General features: G+C 38.4%; 2 protein-coding genes across 6 annotated transcripts in view; one reads left to right on the top strand and one right to left on the bottom strand.

Annotated features, from left to right (window-relative positions):
- ERCC8 (ERCC excision repair 8, CSA ubiquitin ligase complex subunit) overlaps window positions 1–6,102 on the bottom strand; it is a 49,538-nt gene extending 43,436 nt beyond the window's left edge. Inside the window, exon 1 of one of the 3 annotated variants that reach the window (XM_043488479.1) lies at window positions 5,929–6,102. In XM_043488479.1, coding sequence (XP_043344414.1) covers window positions 5,929–6,087 — 159 coding nt within the window. In that variant the 5' untranslated portion in view covers window positions 6,088–6,102. The remainder of the gene's footprint in view (window positions 1–5,928) is intronic. The other 2 variants (XM_043488477.1, XM_043488478.1) reach the window with 2 other exon arrangements.
- An 84-nt stretch (window positions 6,103–6,186) lies between these two features.
- Window positions 6,187–19,915, top strand: part of NDUFAF2 (NADH:ubiquinone oxidoreductase complex assembly factor 2) — a 164,274-nt gene continuing 150,545 nt past the window's right edge. For all 3 annotated transcript variants that reach the window (XM_043488483.1, XM_043488484.1, XM_043488482.1), the window contains exon 1: window positions 6,187–6,391. In XM_043488483.1, coding sequence (XP_043344418.1) covers window positions 6,265–6,391 — 127 coding nt within the window. In that variant the 5' untranslated portion in view covers window positions 6,187–6,264. The remainder of the gene's footprint in view (window positions 6,392–19,915) is intronic.

Raw genomic sequence — 19,915 nt, 5'->3', positions numbered from 1 at the left:
ATGTCCTTATTTCACCAAAATTACATGAAGTTAAAAATGGCTTAAATACAATGCTTAAATCTCCTAACATACATCCAAGGATATTTATAGATTATTAAAAGCCTTATACAAATTTTTGAAGTCTTAAGATTATTAACAATTACATGTAAAGAGTTTCTCCTGAAGCATTATCTTAATTATCTTATGTCTTATTTAAAGAGTGTATTTTGTTCATTTTAATTTAGATATCTAGAACCTGAAACACATTTTCATAAACAAAAAGCTAAATTCTTATAACTTAAAACTTAAATGAGGACATCTAGTGAACAAAAGCTTAAATTACAGTTTTAAAAAATTTCCCTGAATTGTTTCCTACAGCAATATAAAATGAGTATGTTCAACTCAATAAATAAGCACATTTAAATAAATAAAATTAAATATAAATAAAAGTGATTAACAAGTACTCACACAATTAAGATGAATGAAATTTCTGATATTCAGTAACTATAAAACATCATTACCCTGGTGAGGACATTAAGATTAAATGAGTTAAAACATAAAAAGGGCTCATAACAAGGCTCAGCACACAGTAAGTGCCTAGTGAATGTTAACTATTAGAACCTGTCTCAATCTTTTAGATGTTAAAAAGCAATTAGGTTAATATAATTAAATGACTTCTACATTCATTATTGATCAAAATGAGCTAATTTAAATGAGATTTTTTTCCCCTTAGACTTATTGAAAAATAAATGAATACGTAACACTGATAAGCTTAAGATGTACAGCATGATGGCTTAATTTACATACAGTGAGAAATGATTACTAAAATAGGTTCAGCTAACATCCATCATCTCATACAAATACAACAAAAAGAAAAAAATTTAAAAAATTTTCTTTGTGATGAGAATTATTAGGATTTACTCTCTTAACAACTTTCCTATACATCATATTTCAGTGTCAACTATAGCCAATTATATTGTACATTACACCCCTAGTACTACATATTTATAACTGGAATTTTATACCTTTTGACCACTTTCCTCCAGTTCTTCCTCCTACCACTCCCTGACTCTGGTAACAAGTCTGATCTCTTTTTCTATGAGTTTTTAAGATTCCACATATTTAAATGAGATCATACAGTATTTGTCTTTCCTTGTCAGACTTATTTCATTTAGCATAATGCCTTCAAGGTCCATCCATGTAGCTGCAAATGGCAGGATTTCTTCACTTTTTGTAGCTAAATAATATTTCATTGAGTATATGTAATACAACTTCTTTATCTATTCATCCATAAATGGACACTTAGTTTTCCATGTCTTGGCTATTATAAATAATGCTGCTATGAACATGGAGGTGCAGATACCTTTGCAAGTTATTGCTTTCATTTCCTTTGGATATATTCCCAGAAGTGAAATTGCTGGATCATATAGTAGCTCTATTTTTAATTTTTGAGCATCCTCCATAATGGTTTTCCACAGTGGCTATACCAATTTATAAATCTCACCAACAGTGCACAAGGGTTTTAAATTCTCTATAGCATTAAAATCCACTCCAACATTTGTTATCTCTTTTCCTTTTGATAACAGACATTCTAACAGGCGTGGGGTGTTGCCTGTTGTTTTTGCACTTCCTTGATGACTAGTGATGTTGGACATCTTTTCACGTACCTGTTGGTCATTTGTATATCTTCTTAGGAAAAATGCATATTCAGGGTTTTTGGCCCATTTTTCATTTTTTCCTCTTGTTATTGAGTTGAATGAGTTCTTTATATATTTTGGATATTAAGCCCTTATCAGATAGTTTGCAAATCTTTTACCCCATAGTGTAAGTTGTCTTTTCACTATGTTGACGGTTTCCTTGGCTGTACACAAGCCTTTTAGTTTGATATAGTCTTGCTTGCTTTTGTTTCTGATTTTCTTTTTTTTTTTTTCTTAGCCCATGAAGTCTCACTCTAGACCAATCTAATCTCTGCCTTTAGCAGGGATTAGACCTAAATACTTTAGGTCTGTATCATTTGGGAACCAGAAGAAGGGGCTAAGGTAAAGGGAAGGGGACGGTTCTACAACAGGGAAGCAGGGGTAGGGTTTGTGTGGAAGGAGGCAAGGTATGCAAAAAATAATTAAAATGGCAGGCCTGAGGCTACTATCCTTAAAAAGCCCTGCTTGCCAAACTGGCCCTTACTTGACTTCTGGGATTTCAGGAGGGTTCCCATTATTTCTGGGTAAGAATGGCTCACTGTGCCTAAATTATTTGAAGCAAACAGTATACATTATGAATACTTACATGCCTTCTAGGAGTCTGGAATTTTGGTACATGCTAAGCAGAAAGTGCCTATGTGGCCAGTTTGTACTTAAAAACTGCTAGGCACTGAGTCTGTAATGAACTTCCCTGATAAGAGATTTCACCTATGCTATCACAATTCATTGCTAAAGAAATTAAGCATGTTCTATGTGACTCCACTGGGAGCTTGTGCCTGGTTTCCTTCTCAAGTCATCCATGTGCCTTTCCCTCCAATGAGTTTACCTGTATCCTTTTGCTGTAATAAATCATAGTCATGAGTAATTTGGTACAACTATATACTGCATACTGAATCCTTCTAGAGAATCCTCAAGCCTGGAGGAGGTCTTGGGGACTCTTGGGCCAAGGCAGTGAGAAGAATAGAGGAGAAAAGAGGAAGGAGAGAGAGACAAAGTGAAGGAGAGACGATGAAGGGGAAAGAAGTGAAAGAGTAGAGATATAGGGGAAGGCAGAGGAAATTGGGGTAAGGAGGGTAAGGAAAAGAATGAGTCCTGGTGTCTTTCAAAATCATTTTTCCAATCTCTCTGCTATGAGACATCACATACTGGTCATTAACGGCCAGAATCCATTTTGATTGATTGGTTTCCATGTCCCACTGATTGCTAAGTATTAGGTTGGTGCAAAAGTAATTGCAGTTTTGCATTGTTGAACTTTGCCATTTGATATTGGAATACATTCTTAAATAAATGTGGTTGTTATACATCATTTTAATTCACATTTCTCACTTTATCTTTTTATGCTAATGACTTATTACTTTCTGTTTATTTTGTATGTATTTCAGACTATGGAAATGATGTTAGACAAAAAGCAAATTCAAATGATTTTCTTATTTGAGTTCAAAATGGGTTGTAAAGCAATGGAGACCATTCGCAACATCAACAATGCAATTCACCCAGGAACTGCTAACAAATGTACAGTTCAGTCATGGTTCAAGAAGTTTTTCAAAGGAGACGAGAGTCTTGAAGATGGGGAGTGTAGTGGCCGGCCATCAGAAATTGACTAGCACCAATTAAGAGTCATCATTGAAGCTGATCCTCTTACAGCTACATGAGAAGTTGCTGAAGAACTTAATGTCAATCATTCTACGGTTGTTTGGCATTTGAAGCAAACTAAAAGGTGAAAAAGCTCAATAAGTGAGTGCCTTGTGAGCTAATCACAAATTAAAAAAAAAATCGTTTTGAAGTGTCTTCTCTTATTCTATGCAAAAACAAAGAACCATTTCTCAACCAGATTGCAACATGTGATGAGAGGTGGATTTTATATGACAGAGATGACCAGATCAGTGGCTGGACCAAGCAGCAGCTCCAAAGCACTTCCCAAAGTCAAACTTGCACCAGAAGAAGGTCATGGTCACTGTTTGGTGGTCTGCCACTGGTCTGACCCATAACAGCTTTCTGAATTCCAGCGAAACCATTATGTCTAAGTATGTTCAGCAAATCGATGAGATGCACTGAAAACTACAAGGCCTGCAGCTGCCACTGGTCAACAGAAATGGCCAAATTCTTCTCCACGTCAATTCCTGACCACATGTTGCACAGCCAACGCTTCAAAAGTTGAAAGAATTGGGCTATGATGTTTTGCCTCATCCATCATATTCCCTGACCTCTTGCCAAATGACTACCACTTCTTCAAGGATCTAGACAACTTTTTGCAGGGAAAACACTTTCACAACCAGCAGGAGGCAGAAAATGCTTTCCAAAAGTTCATCGAGTCCTGAAGCACAGATTTTTATGCTACCAGAATAAACAAACCTATTTCTTGTTGGCAAAAATGTGTTGATTGTAATGGTTACTATTTTGACTAATAAATGTGTTTGAACCTAGTTTGAGCTTCACTGGTAGCTCAGCTGGAAAGGAAACTGTCTGCAATGCAAGAGACCCTGGTTCAATTCCTGAGCCAGAACATACCCTGCAGAAGGGATAGGATACCAACTCCAGTATTCTCGGGCTTCCCTGGTGGCTCAGATGGTAAAAAATCTGCCTGCAATGTGGGAGACCTGGGTTCGATCCCTGAGTTGGGAAGATCCCCTGGAGGAGGGCATGGCAATCCACTTCAGTATTCTTACCTGGAGAATCCCCATGGACAGAGGAGCCTGGTGGGCTGCAGACCATAGGATTGCAAAGAGTCAGACACAACTGAGCAACTAAACACAGCACATGATGATTTAAAATTTATAGTCCAAAACAGCAATTACTTTTGTACCAACTTAATATACTTAATATCCCATGATAGACCATAATAGAAAAGAATATTAAAAAAGAATGCATATATTCATGTATATATTGTACATACATAGATATATGTATGTATACAACTGTCACTATGCTGTACAGTAGAGATTGGGACATTATAAACCAACCATGTGTGTGTGTGCTCAGTCACTGTGTCATGTCTGATTCTTTGTGGCCCACCTGACTCCCCTGTCCATGGGATTTTCCCTCCAAGAATACTGGAGTGGGTTGCCATGCCCTTGTCCAGGGGATCTTCCTGACCCAGGGATCAAACCCATGTTTCTTAAGTCTCCTGCAATAACAGGTGGATTCTTTACCATTGTGCCACCTGGGTATACGTCAATTAAAAAAAAAAAGTTGTAAGAAATAAATCAAACCGCTGAAAACAAAAAACAAAGACAATTTCAAAGCAACCAGAGGATAACAAATTACCTGTAGAGAAACAATGGTTCAAATGACTGCAGATTCCTTTCCACGAACCACAGAGCCATCAAGACTTGCTCTATAAGAACTGCTAAATAAAGTTCTTCAGACAGAAGCAAAGTGATATAAGAAGGAAACTCAGGATATCAGGAATGAAGAGAGAGCAACAGAAATGATACAGCTCTAAACAGATTATTCTTTTCTTTAAAATATGTTTGATGACTGAAAACAAAAATTGTTCCGGTGGAGTTTACAATGTGTGTAAATACAATATATGAGACAACACTCTTCATAGGGCTGAAAAAAGACCTGTGATTCTGTTTCTTAGATATTTTTCAAATATCTTCACCCTCTTGGTTCCAGCTGCCACAACCCTGGCTCAGGCTTCCATCAACACTCTCCTTGCAACAGTTACCTAACTTGGTTCCCACTCTTGCTCTCAACTTCAATCCATTCTTCAAGCTGATGACAAAATGCAATAGTTGTCACCTTTTTCTGATCTTCATACCTCATAACCAAGCATACAAGTTACTTACCCATCTAGCCCCCTCTACTTCCCCAGCTTCATCTTTTGTCAATGGCCCTCTCCTCACAGTTCTCTGCCTCGAGTCACGCTAAATTTTGTTCAATTTCTGGCCTATGCTCGGCCTTTAACATATTGCTTGGCACATGGTAGGACCTCACTAAAAACGCTAACTAAATGAAAGAATAAATTCTTGGAGAATAGTTCTTCCTTGGGAGGCGGGGAGAAAGCATGAAGAAAAAGGAATAAAATAAAATCAAAACATCCTCATTTCGATGTAAAGCGCCCTCACCCAGGCCTGCGTTCACACCCAGTTGCCTATGGGTGTATAAAAGGTAATCTGTTTTCTCAAGTCACAGAACAGAAGAGAGTAAAGCCCAGCGTGGTGGCAGGAAAAAGTGTGAGGCAAGGCTAACACAGTCTTGGTCTACCTTTTAACTAGCATGTTAGAGAAAAAAGTAAGGCTTTCTTTACCTCCGTGTGGACTCTGCTCTCCGGAGGCGAAGAGGGTCTTCTAAACCCGCTTGTCGCGCTGACAAGAACCCTAGCATCCCGTCCTTTCACATCGGCTTGAGAACTGGACGCTGCCATGACAGAACTCGGAGGCGGGGTTGTAGCAGCGGAGCCTCCCATTGGTTAAGCGTGATGCCATCCGACCAATGGAGAGCGCCTTTATTAGAGAGTACGCGGATGGAGGTGGGTGAGACGCCTCGGAGTTGGTGGGCGGGGTCAGCGGCGGGGGCGTTCCCTCTTTGGTTGCTGAGATCCCGGCAGATCCCGCCGCACCCGCGCGGGAGCTGGTGCGACAGCATGGGTTGGTCTCAGCGTTTGTTCGGCGCCCTGCGGCGAGCACTGTCAAAGGAAGTGAAGGAGCAAGTGGGCACAGACCGGTTCGGGAACAAATACTATTATATCCCGGAGTACAAGAACTGGAGAGGTGAGATGAGAGCGAGGGCAGCGGTTGGGTCTTCGGAAAACGACGGGCGGCACGACTGGTAATTAGCAGAGTGCTCAGCCAAGTTTGTACACTCCGCCGCGCCCTCCGCGCTAGCCACTGGCTTGCAGTCAGGCTCTCGCTGAGTGGCCCGCAAGTGCCTGAGTCCCTGCGCCGCAGCGTCTAGGTCTTGAGCCCGGCCGCCTCGGCGCCGGGCGCAGCACACTCCTCCGCCCAGCGCCGGGGTCCTTGCAATCGGCAGAGTAGACAGGGACAAGTCCAGGGAGGTTTTCACCAAAGGGTCCAGGGAGAGTTAGGGACGTACCTTTCCTCCTCCGTGGTCGCCAGTGCCCACCTTTTCGTGGGGAAACTGAAGAGATGTTATTTTGAGCGCCTCTGCTCTCCTCTCTCTTGATGTTGACCTTTTAAAGTGGCTCCGGCGTTGGCCCCAAGCGTCACCTTCCTCGCGGACAAAACTGTCAGAAGTAGGTCCATGCTCACTGACAGTGTGGAAAAGAGATCCCATCACCAGAGCCCACGTTACCTTTCCCTCGAGTTTGCACTCCCAAGACCCTGTTGCGCCCACTTTAAGATACATGGCGCTAATCGTGTTTCTGTGTTGGAATCTTGCGGTTAAGTATGGGTGTTTGCGGAGGTAGGGGGCGTTCTTGGTCCTTGAAATCACACCAAGTGGCAGTAATCTCTTCTGTGTTTTGCATCACCAGGATGCAGAAGATCTCAGGCTTTGGGGTCAGAGAGGTTTGGGTTCTAGAATCTCAACTTTGACGTCTAATAACTGAGGGATCATGGGCAAAGTATTTGTCCTCCCAAGTATCAGGATCCTTGCTTGAAAGAGATAATAATATTGAGAAGCACTAAGACCTTTGAAAGTGGTGTTTCATTCACTTCCTATAACTCTTGATAGAGGAAATTTCTTCTTCCTCGTAGAGCACGTGTAAAGTATATTTTTTACTACTCAAAATTGTTTTGCCTAACATTTTTCTGTAAATTATTTTAATATCTTAGACTTGTTTCCCTAATGAGCGTTTACAGGGCAGGAGATATTTCTTTTTTAAAAAAGTCCACAAAGAACCTAGCATGGTGGTGAAGTATTTCTTGACAGATTGCAAACAGAGGGAAAGATGTTTCTTTTTCATAAGTTGTCAGGTAACATTAAAAACAAATATAAAAACATCAGATTGATCTAAAGTATACTTTACATATGGTAACATTCATCCTTTTTGATGTATGATTTTATAATTTTTGACAAATGCACCATTGTAAATATCACTAGAATCAAGATATAGAGCAGTTGCATCACCCCCAGAAGTCCCTCTTTCCCCTTAGTAGTTGGTTCCCTCACCCCATACCCTGCTGTTGGCAACCACTGATTTATTTATATTTATAGTTTTGCTTTTTCCAGGATTTTGTGTAAATGGAGTTATAGAAGAAGCAGTCTTTTGAGTCTAGTGTATTTCATGTGCTGTGATGCAGTTGAGATGCATCCGTGTGTCAGTAGTTCCTTTTTGTTAGTAAGTAGTATTCCATTCCATTATGCAGGTTTACCAGAGTTTAACCGTTCATCTGCTGAATGACCTTTAGGTTGTTTCTAGATTTTGGTTACTGTGCAGAAAGCCTCTATGAAAATCCCCAAACAGGATTTCAAATGAACATAATTCTCTTGGGTGAACAGCTAGGAGTGGGATTGCTGTCTTTTGTGGTAAATGTGTCAATATATATAACTAACTTTATAAGAAACTGTTTTCCAAACTGGTTGTACCATATTGCATTCCTGCCAGCAACACATGAAAGTTTAGTTTCACATTCTCACCAGTACTAGGTTCTGCCAGTTTTTTAATTTATGTTTTTATTTTAAACCATTCTAATGGGTAGACAGGGCTTCCCTGGTAGTGCAGTGGTAAAGAACCCACCTGCCAATCCAGAAGATGAGGGTCAGTCCCTAAGTCTGGAAGATCCCCTGGAGAAGGAAATGGAAACCTACTCTAGTATTCTTGTCTGGGAAATTCCATGGACAGAGGAGCCTTGCAGACCCCAGTCCATGGGGTCACAAAGAATCAGACATGACTTAGTGACTAAACAACAGCAGTAAGTAGCTAGTGTTATCTCATTGTGGTTTTAATTTCCATTTTCCTAATGACTGAGGATGTTAAGAATCTTTTCATATGCTTATTTGCCATCCATGGATCTTTGGGTGAAGTATCTGTTAAGTCTTTTGACCATTAAAAAATTTTGTATTAATTTCATTTCTTTGAAAATACAGTATCATTAAAGAAAGACTTAAATTTGCAAAATCATGTGTATTCTAAAATAATATAATTTGTGAGTCAAAGGATATGTTTATCTTTAGTTTTATTATAATACCAACTTGTTTTCCAAAGTGCTTATGCTAATTTATACTTCAATTAGCTTGGTATTTTGAATCCATGTAGTCTTGATTGTGAGAAAAATTCAGCTTTTATTAATAATGTAATACAATCATTGTATGCAGCTGTCTAATATCTCTCTGTGTCTCAGCTCTTGGATAATTGAGGACTGTGGCATAGCTATGTTGTACAGTCTGTAAATACCATTACAGATTTCCTAAGCCTTCTGCTATAAATCAAGGGAAAATATTTTTAGTTTGTTTTCAAGCAACTTTTCCAAAGATAAGTCATCTAACTTTTTTATTTCCTGGATATGAAAGGTGTTTCTTACAGGTCTCCTTGAGTTTTCTTTGAATTGCATAAATTGAACACCACCAATGAGTAGTGTTTAAGAACCCTTTAGTGGAAATTAGTTTTTCTTTTAATTCAGTTAATTACTCTGGTGCTAGTCATCAAAGAACTACTGTATTTTCTACATAGGATATTATTGAATAAGAGAAAAATCTGTTGTTATGTAGTTCAGAATAAGTCTTGAGTATTATCCAGTCAGCTGATAATTTTAAGTTTAGAATTGTTGAAATTTTAACTAAAAAAAAAAAAAACCTATTGACATTTCAGGATAAAAAGATAAAGAGCATCGAATGTATTTGGCGTTTTTGATAACAAAGTACTGATTAACATATTTTTTATTGAAAATTTGCCTGCTCTAGAGTAGATTATTTAGTAAAAGATTCCTTAAACTTTATCTAGAAAATTCCTTTGTTATCGCACTCTTCTTATGTGTAATTTGCTTGAGATTTTATCCATCCAGATCCACTTATCTCATGTTTCAAAAGGTAATTCTCTTCCTTTCTAAGATAAATTCTTATATTTGTATACTTGATTCTGACAGGAACCTTTTTGAACCTTGTTTTGTTATTTTCACTTCTTTTTTTTGCACATTTATTAAACATCTGCACCCCTAAAACTAACAAATTTATTAACTGAACTATCTTGAGCTGTTAATTTGCTAATAGACACTGTGAGATTTGGGGGGAGGTGGTGAATATTGTGCATAATTTGCAAAAGTACCAGTTTTTTTGTTTTGAGTATTGTGTTTATTTTTGGACACAATGCTTTAGAAGAGATGCTTGGAAATCTAGAGAGTCCAGACAGGAATAGTTATGATGATGAAATTTTCTAGAGATTATGTCTGTAAGTTTTATTACCTGCGAGTCTTGAGCAGGTTTACCCTGTGAAGATCAGTTTTAGGAGAAGCTTCAAGTATTTGAAAAATTGTAGTATAGAAAAGGATTAGGCTCATCTGTATAGCCTTTAACTCAGAACTTAGATCAGAGGGTAGATGTTTACCTTTTTTTTTAATAAGAACCAACTTTCAGACTGTTAGGGCTATACTAGAGAAGGAAGAGAGTGCTTTATGTTTGATTGTACTGGGAGAATTTAGGGAGATAAGTAGCTGGAGACATTTGATCAGCACCTTGAAGGATAAATAGGATTTCACAAAGAGTGGTAGGAGTGTATTCCTGGTCCGTGGTGGGAAGAGATGGGAAATACCACAGAGATGAGAAGGTGAGTCCCATGTGGGTAGACTTCAGTGCAGAAGAACAGTAGAAAGCTGTTCTAGTGAGGTGATAGACAGGGTCAGCTTATAAAAGACCTTACTTAGGTTTGAAGTTTATATTTCATTCTGAGGTAGTAGGTAACCATTGAAAGCTTTTCAACAGAGAGAAGTTTGTGACATAATTAGAACTATTAGAGAGATGACTCTGGAAGCTCTGCGAAAGATGAGCTCGAGGGGAAAGGAAGGAACTGCAGTTCTACTAGGTGAGAGCATTGTTGGATTTACCCTGATCCTAGAGAGAGATCTTACTGGGCTGAAGTGAAGGAAATGGAAAGAAGAGTTTGGTTTAGCAAAGCTTTTGGACTTGGTAATGAATTGGACTGGTAGAAGGGAAAGAAAAGAGGAGAGGCCAAAGATGATTTTTTTGTTTTAATTCTGGAGAACTGGTGGATGGTGGTGTATTGATCCATGCAAATAGAGGCTAACAGGGACTAATACAAACAGATGAGCAGCCTTTAGGGTGGGGTTGGTGAAAGAATACATAATTCGTTGCTTATAAGAGGGCAGCTTTATAATCAGGCACTGCACTTCCAAACATGTCAGCGATTTGTACTTTAGTACAAATTTGGAAGCCATCTTAATATAGGTGATCACTAAAACTGTAGGAATAGTTGGATTCAGGCAGGGAAAAAATAACATGAGATTAAGAGACAGGTATTTGGGAAACCGGTCATTTCAGTGGCTTCCTATCACCTGAGGGTAAATCCAAACCACCTGGCAGACATTCATGACCTTTGAGTCCATCTTGAAAGTGATCTTGGGCTTCCCCGGTCGCTGAGAGGGTAAAGCGTCTGCCTACAATGCGAGAGACCTGGATTCGATCCCTGGGTTGGGAAGATCCCCTGGAGAAGGAAGTGGCAACCCACTCTAGTACTCTTGCCTGGAAAACCCCATGGACGGAGAAGCCTGGTATGCTGCAGTCCATGGGGTCGCAAAGAGTCAGACACTACTGAGCGACTTCACTTTCACTTTGAAAGTGATACTTGTTTTTAATCTAATCTTTAGATCAATGATTTGTAAGAAGCCTGGGTGTTTATGCTATTAGGAGAGCTCAAACCTGAAAGCTTACATGATTTCCGATATGTCAGGGATTTGAGTCAGAGATAGTATTTAATTTTCAGCATTCAAAAAAATCATAACATTAAAATTAACTGAATGTACTTATATAAGAGTTGCATCTTAAGTTGCATCTTATACACTGTGATATTGAAAGTGTTAGTCAGTGTCTGACTCTTTGTGACCCCATAGACTGTAGCCCGTCAGGCTCCTCTGTCCATGGAATTCTCCTGGTAAGAATACTGGAGTGGGTAGCCATTCCCTTCTCCAGGGGATCTTCCTGACCCTGGGATGGAAGCCAGGTCTCCTGCATTGCAGGTGGATTTTTTACTATCTGAACCACCAGGGAAGCCCTAGTCTTGCATCTAGTCTGTAACTTTGCATAATATTGAGCTTCAGATGATATTCCCAAAATGGAATAGATTGGGGGCAAGGCAGGGATAACAGTGGGCGTTAGATAGCAATGACTCTTTCTTCTAGAATCCAGGACAAATATTTAATCAAACATGCTAGATTTGTTTTTGGAACATATTTAAAAAACCTGTAGAACCTTCACTAGGGCTTTTATAGTGAGTTTACACCAGGCTACTGGCAGTGATTTTTGAACTGTTTCATGATTAAGAAATAAACCTATTCAAGTTCAGCATTGTATTAGAAAATCTTACATTCTAAAAGATTTTTTTCACTTTGTGTTCAGGTTTTTAATGAAGCATTATTGTATATTTATAGAAATTGTGAACAAAGAAAGTCTGTGCTAAGATTTTAGTGAAAGCATTTATTACCAAATTATATATTTATACTTTCTATATTAATTTGATTGTGTTTAGATTCACATATGTTTAGATTATCAGTGTGCCAGACATGTTTATAATAACATTTCCTGAATTTTACATTTCATGCTTTTTGGTTTTAAAATAAAAAGAAGGTGGCCTTTGAATATGGCATTTCCAGACACTTTTGGGAAGTCAAATAAACCACGCTTTAAAGGTGATAATTTAGAATTGAGGTTTGTCCATCTAAAATGGAAGTTTGTTTAAAATTAAAGTTTATTTTATGTCTATGTGCTTCCTTTTAAGAAAAAGTAGTTGGATTTTATGTCTTTTCTAACCTGAGAATCATTTGTTTTCTTTATTCAATTATCTTTGACTATTGAATTATAAAATATTTCAAATATAAAAAATAGAATGATAGTGGAAACCTCCATGTACCTACCCATCACTCACTTGAGACAGTTATTAATGCATGACTAAATTTTATTTTCTTCCCACCCTGCTACCCACCTCTCCTCTAATTTTGAAACAAATACCGAACATCATGTCAGTTTACCTATAAACATCTCTTACATGTCTCGAACACAGACTCTTTTTATTTTTTATTTTTATTTATTTATTTATTTTTTTTGTCGACTCTCTTTTTAAATTAAAAAAATTATTTTGGTTGTTCTGGGTCTTCATTGCAGCACATGGGCATTCTCTAGTTGCAGCGAACTGAGACCCCTCTTCACCGCGGTGTGTGGGCTCTAGGGCACGCGGGCTTCAATAGCTGCAGCGTGAGCGCTCAGCAGTTGTGGTGTACGGGCTTAGTTGCCCCCTAGCATGTGGAATCTTCCTGGATCCGGGATTGAACCTATGTCTGCTGCACTGGCAGGTGCATTTTTAGCCATTGTACTACCAGGGAAGTACCTCTTTTTAATTATAAAAATGACACCATCATCACATACAGAAATAAAAACTTTCTTAATATCAAATTTTCTGTCCTTCCCATTTCCCTAGTTGTCTATAATTCTCTTACTTACAAGAGAATTCTTATGTTCCCTGTAATTCTCTTATTGGTTTACTTAGTTTTGCAGTTGGTATAAATTGAGCTCCAAACAAAATCTTTGCATTATGATCACTCATACAGTTTTTTTCTTAATATTTATTTATTTGGCTGTGCCAGGTCTTAGCCATGGCATGCGGGATCTTTTTAATATTTTTTTTAGTTGTGGCACATGGGTTCTTTAGTTGTGGCATGTTGAACTCTTAGTTGTGGTATATGTGATCTTTTCCCCAGCCATGGATGGAACCCAGGCCCCCGCGTTAGGAGTGTGGACCACCAAGAAAATCCCACTAATTTGGGACTTTTTAAGAGACCTTTAAAGTCTCCTGTAGTTTATAAGTTTCCTCTTTATGTTAAAAACTTTTCTCTCTCTCTCGCACATACCCCTGCTTTTTTGGAGTGGGTGTTGACAAGTCACTTTTTTTTTTTAATGGCATTAGCCCATTAATGTTTGTGATAGGAAGTGGTATATTTCTTCTGTGATCATCATATTCTTTTAGGCTTTGTTGTTTGTGTCTTCTTATCCCTGACTACCTTTTTATTTTATTTATTTATTTATTTTTCATTTATTTTTATTAGTTGGAGGCTAATTACTTTACAATATTGTAGTGGTTTTTGTCATACATTGACATGAATCAGCCATGGATTTACATGTATTCCCCATCTTGATCCCCCCTCCCACCTCCCTCTCTACCCGATCCCTCTGGGTCTTCCCAGTGCACCAGGCCCGAGCACTTGTCTCATGCATCCAGCCTGGGCTGGTGATCTGTTTCACCATAGATACCTGACTACCTTTTTAGATGTCTTTTGTAGCAGAGTCCTCATTTTACCTGAACTTGACTGTACTGAGACAGACCTGAGTGAATGCTACAGGCCTGTGGCTTCTTACAGGGCCCTGGTGGAATTGCTCTGGGAGAACTGTATTCAGTACTCCGGATGCCTTCACTTTCAACCCCTGCAAGCGGGAATCTTAAGAATGTCAGTATCAGGTCAGAGTCATATTAATAGTTGCCTATGAGAAATAGGGGAGGGGCTCATTGGGGTACTTAGCACGTGCTGTTGTTTGGAAGCTTTAAAAAAAAGATCTCATTTTGTGACATCTTACAAGCTCTTCACATCAGTGATAACTAGGCCTCCATGTTAGAAGCACTTGTGGCATTCCCAGATTCCTTTGACTTGACCCTTTTCATTTATTTGCTCCTTGCTCTTACACCCGTTGCTCTAAACTTGAGGTTTTCTCGTACTACTTTTTGGAAAAACCCATAGACATTCTTTCCAGTGTGACCTGTTTTGTCTGTGCTGATTTATAGACCAGTACAGCATTCTTGGTTTTACTTTCCATGTTATCATGTATCATTGATTAATTTTCTCAGATGATAAATATATATTCAACATTGCTTCATGCAGAACATATCTGTTTTATGTATTTCAGGACTGTTGGTCTCTGTTTCTCAGCTTCTGATGGTTAACTGTATCAGCTTTACAGTGTAGCTGCATCCTGTATTTTTTAATAAATTCATTAGGATTTGGGAAGATAAATTAGGTGAACATAAATTAATAGCAATGTTTATGTATCTAATTTGTAACACCAGTTAGAAACACTTTTTTCCTCCATTTTGTTCTCAAATCACCATAGTCTCGAGTTTTTTTGCTAATACTTCCATTAATGATAACTGAGTCATTCACTGAGTGTTAACTGATAATCTCATGTCTTTATAACAACCATATAACTAAAGATTATTATCCTTATCTTAAACATGAGGTTTTGTTTCATCTTGAATACTTGAATGAACTTTATGTATGTGTGCCTGGGTACAGAGTACATACTCAGAAAACAGGTGTTCAATGAACTGAGATATTTATGGACCCAGAACTATAAAAACAAAAACAAAGCAATATTTAAAAAAAAAAAAAAACAACATAGGAAATGATGAAGTAGTATTACAAGATCTTAAAAGAGGTTATTAAGGCACATTTTTATTTATGATGAATGGACCAAATTATTCTTCAGGGACTGAAATATTCTTGTTAGAATCTGTAAGGTTATCTTTTCCGTTAACATTTCCAGTGTGGTTCCAGTTTGAACTTAATTTAGTTCCTAGCATCAAACGTATGTCAAAATACGTAGTCATATTTGTTTTCCTTTCAGAATGAGTATTTCATCATCTGATTATTCAAAACCTGTATCATCCAACTGTTATGTGTGGTTATAGAGCTGCATTGTTTTTGATGTTATTTCAACCTATCTGTATTTAGTATTTGAGTACACTAAAAACTATAATTAATTGGTGTTCAATTAAGACATAGTTGTTAAAAATCAGACAAATAAAAAAAATCAGACAAGTGAGGTGTATCATTTTTCAGTAGGTAATTGGCAGATCACCATATATATAACTCTTGAATGTAACTATGTGTTTACACTAACATTTGGGAAATGATGGAGACATTTTGTATTTTTCCAGCAGGTGGCAGCATTGTCTTTAAAAAAGTGTAGTTGCCACTTTATTAAATATTTTCCTTTGAGCTGATTTGAGGAACGAATCTTTTCTCTAAAATAATTGGATTTATTTATTTTTTCTTCCAAATAAATCCTACACTATTGCTTTATAAAATGCTAATCTTAAGACCAGCATTTCAAAGTGGTGCTGTGGATTATTCCTGGTCAGTAATGCACAGTGATGAAATTGACAATTACAGAATTAATCAAAATTTTAAAAAAAAAATCATGCATATAATTTTTCCAGCAGGGAGTAATATTCTGTCTTGAGTTGTCAGAGATAATGTAATCATAACCATGTACATCATCAAATTCATAGAATATCCTAAAATGTTTTATGATTTTAATTAAAACATGCCTTCTTTTTAGGGACACCTAAAAAAGGTTGAACGTATTTTAAAATCTTTTAAGTGAGGTTGAAAATACTTGATGCAAGAGAACAAGAGTTCCTTGTCCTTTTTTGCTCTGAGAATTTCATAATTGCTTTACATTAAGAGTAGTAATGTCAACAACAACAATAACTATAATTAGTATTATTAAATTCTGTGAATTAGACTTTCTTCCTAGCACTTGTCATGATTCATTGTATTTGTGGAAGAATTACAGCAAATGAGGAAAAGTAATGTTTCTAGTGTTGTTTGTCAAGGTCATTTAGTGGTGTGCTCCATTTGTATTCATTATGGAACCCAAGTTCATCTGTCCAGGTAAATCAGTTGAACTTACTCTTCTTTTTCTTTTTTAAATTAATATATATATTTTATTGAAGTATTGTTGACTTACAATGTTTCAGGTTCAGAGGAGGTGATTCAGTTATATATACAATATATTATTTTTATATTATTTTCCTTTATAGTTTATTACAAGATATTGATGATGGAAACTTACTTTTCTTAGCTCTCTCACTTTCCAAAGTACTACTCAGTTCGGCAGTTCATTTGTGCTACAATTTGGAGACTGTCTTAAGTATTAGTTATTCTAAGAATTAGAAAATCGAAAGAGGGGATTAAGATGGTGAAGTACGAGGATGCAGAACTCACCTCCTTCATAAACACATCAAAAGTACCAAATATTTTCTATAGGTGAAAAAATGTTCAATGAAAACTGGAGAGTAGCAGAAAGACTCCTGTACAGCCAAGGCTGTAAGGAAGATTCAGAAGCAAGTAGAGAGGCAGTCAGGTTGAACTTGTGCCTCTGGGAGGGGACTCAGAAGAGGAGGTCCTCCCTGGGGAGTGCGCGATTTGAGTCGTATTTTGGGTGCCCCAGCCCTGGGGTCTGACACTGGGAAGCTGATTCCCCTTGGTTGGGGGCACAGTGAGACTAACAGGAGAGCTGTCGGAAGCCTCGACCCTTCTTGTGAGGAAGCAGGGCGGACTGAAGCTGCGGCAGTCACCCGCTCGTCTCCCCCAGCCGTCTTGGCACGTGCCCCTGCGCTGCTCGCTCCACGATGCCGCTCCACACTGGGGTGAGGGTTGTCATGGCTGAGGGGAGAACTCGGCTGTGAGGCTCGAAGGTGGCTCAGACCTGTGGTGGCCGCGGCGGCCGCTGGGGACGCTTACACAGGCCGCGCATCAGTGGCAGTCTGGGGCCCTGACTTTGCTAGACTGACTCAGCCCGTGCCCCGACCTGCTCGTTGCAGGCCCCTGCCCCGCCTGTTCAGTGACAGAGCTCCGTGATACAGAAAGGACTGCAGCAGCTGAGGAGGAGTTCGATTGTGAGGAACAAAGGCAGTTCATACCCCAAGTGGCATCTGAGCAGGGCGGGGACAGCCATGACTGGTTTTTACAAAGTGAGCTCGTCAGAAGCTGTCTGGTTGCGGACTATAGCCGGGGTCAACACCGCCCATGCCCAGATGCACTCCGAGGGCCTGCACCAGCCCCCTCTCTTTCCAGCACTGCTTACCTCTGGGGTGAGGGTGCCTTTACCGGGATGGGTAAGAATACACACTTGAAGGGAATGGAGCCAGCTCAGACATGATCCTCCGGGCTTCTGCTCCAGCAGCTTGGGACCCACCACCCCTAGTAAAGTGGTGTTGAATGCTGAGCAGTAGAGAATGCCTAACAGTTACCTGGTTTTCTAGCACCTCCCATCTCCAGGACCACCTCCTACCAAGGTGGTAGCTGCCAGCTCACCCTGGGGAAAGACGTGACTTGTGTTCACATTAGACCCAACTCTCCCACCAAAGCCAGTGGGTACATATAACCTGTACAGGGATGTTCCCGTGCAAGGATACCACTTTAAAACTGCAGTAGCTGACTTTTCCACCTAATTTCATAGAGACAGAGAAAGTTAAGCAAAATGAGAAGGTAGGAATTTGTTTCAATTGAAGGAGCAATAAAGAAGTCCTAAAAAAACAACTAATGAAACAGAAATTAACACTTTATTAGATAAAAAGTTCAAAGCATTGGCAATAAGAATGTTAGCTGAATTTGGAAAAAGAATAGATCAACATAGTGAGAATTGTAACAAGGAACTAAACAATGTAAATAAAAGAACCAGTCAGAAATAAAGAATACTAAACAAAAGCCCAGGACCAGATGGCTTCACAGCTGAATTCTACCAAAAATTTAGAGAAGAGCTAACACCTATCTTACTCAAACTCTTCCAGAAAATTGCAGATGAAGGTAAGCTTCCAAACTCATTCTATGAGGCCACCATCACCCTAATTCCAAAACCAGACAAAGATGCCACAAAAAAAGAAAACTACAGGCCAATATCACTGATGAACATAGATGCAAAAATCCTTAACAAAATTCTAGCAAACAGAATCCAACAACATATTAAAAAAATCATACACCATGACCAAGTGGGCTTTATCCCAGGAATGCAAGGATTCTTTAATATCTGCAAATCAATCAATGTAATACACCACATTAACAAATTGAAAGATAAAAACCATATGATTATCTCAATAGATGCAGAGAAAGCCTTTGACAAAATTCAACACTCATTTATGATTAAACTCTCCAGAAAGCAGGAATAGAAGGAACATACCTCAACATAATAAAAAGCTATATATGACAAACCCACAGCAAACATCACCCTCAATGGTGAAAAATTGAAAGCATTTCCCTAAAGTCAGGAACAAGACAAGGGTGCCCACTCTCACCACTACTATTCAACATAGTTTTGGAAGTTTTGGCCACAGCAATCAGAGCAGAAAAAGAAGTAAAAGGAATCCAGATAGGAAAAGAAGAAGTAAAACTCTCACTGTTTGCAGATGACATGATCCTCTACATAGAAAACCCTAAAGACTCTACCAGAAAATTACTAGAGCTAATCAATGAATATAGTAAAGTTGCAGGATATAAAATTAACACACAGAAATCCCTTGCATTCCTATATACTAACAATGAGAAAACAGAAAGAGAAATTAAGGAAACAATACCATTCACCATTGCAACAAAAAGAATAAAATACTTAGGAGTATATCTACCTAAAGAAACAAAAGACCTATACATAGAAAACTATAAAACACTGATGAAAGAAATCAAAGAGGACACAAACAGATGGAGAAACATACCGTGTTCATGGATTGGAAGAATCAATATTGTCAAAATGGCTATTCTACCCAAAGCAATCTATAGATTCAATGCAATCCCTATCAAGCTACCAACGGTATTTTTCACAGAACTAGAACAAAGAATTTCACAATTTGTATGGAAATACAAAAAACCTCGAATAGCCAAAGTAATCTTGAGAAAGAAGAATGGAACTGGAGGAATCAACCTGCCTGACTTCAGACTCTACTACAAAGCCACAGTCATCAAGACAGTATGGTACTGGCACAAAGACAGAAATATAGATCAATGGAACAGAATAGAAAGCCCAGAGATAAATCCACGAACCTATGGACACCTTATCTTTGACAAAGGAGGCAAGGATATACAATGGAAAAAAGACAACCTCTTTAACAAGTGGTGCTGGGAAAACTGGTCAACCACTTGTAAAAGAATGAAACTAGAACACTTTCTAACACCATACACAAAAATAAACTCAAAATGGATTAAAGATCTAAATGTAAGACCAGAAACTATAAAACTCCTAGAGGAGAACATAGGCAAAACACTCTCCGACATAAATCACAGCAAGATCCTCTATGACCCACCTCCCAGAATATTGGAAATAAAAGCAAAACTAAACAAATGGGACCT

Source organism: Cervus canadensis, chromosome 16 (genome assembly GCF_019320065.1).
Source record: "Cervus canadensis isolate Bull #8, Minnesota chromosome 16, ASM1932006v1, whole genome shotgun sequence".
NCBI classification, from domain to species: Eukaryota; Metazoa; Chordata; class Mammalia; order Artiodactyla; family Cervidae; genus Cervus; species Cervus canadensis.
Note: the sequence above shows the minus strand (reverse complement) of the source record. Positions and strands in the feature narration are given on the sequence as shown.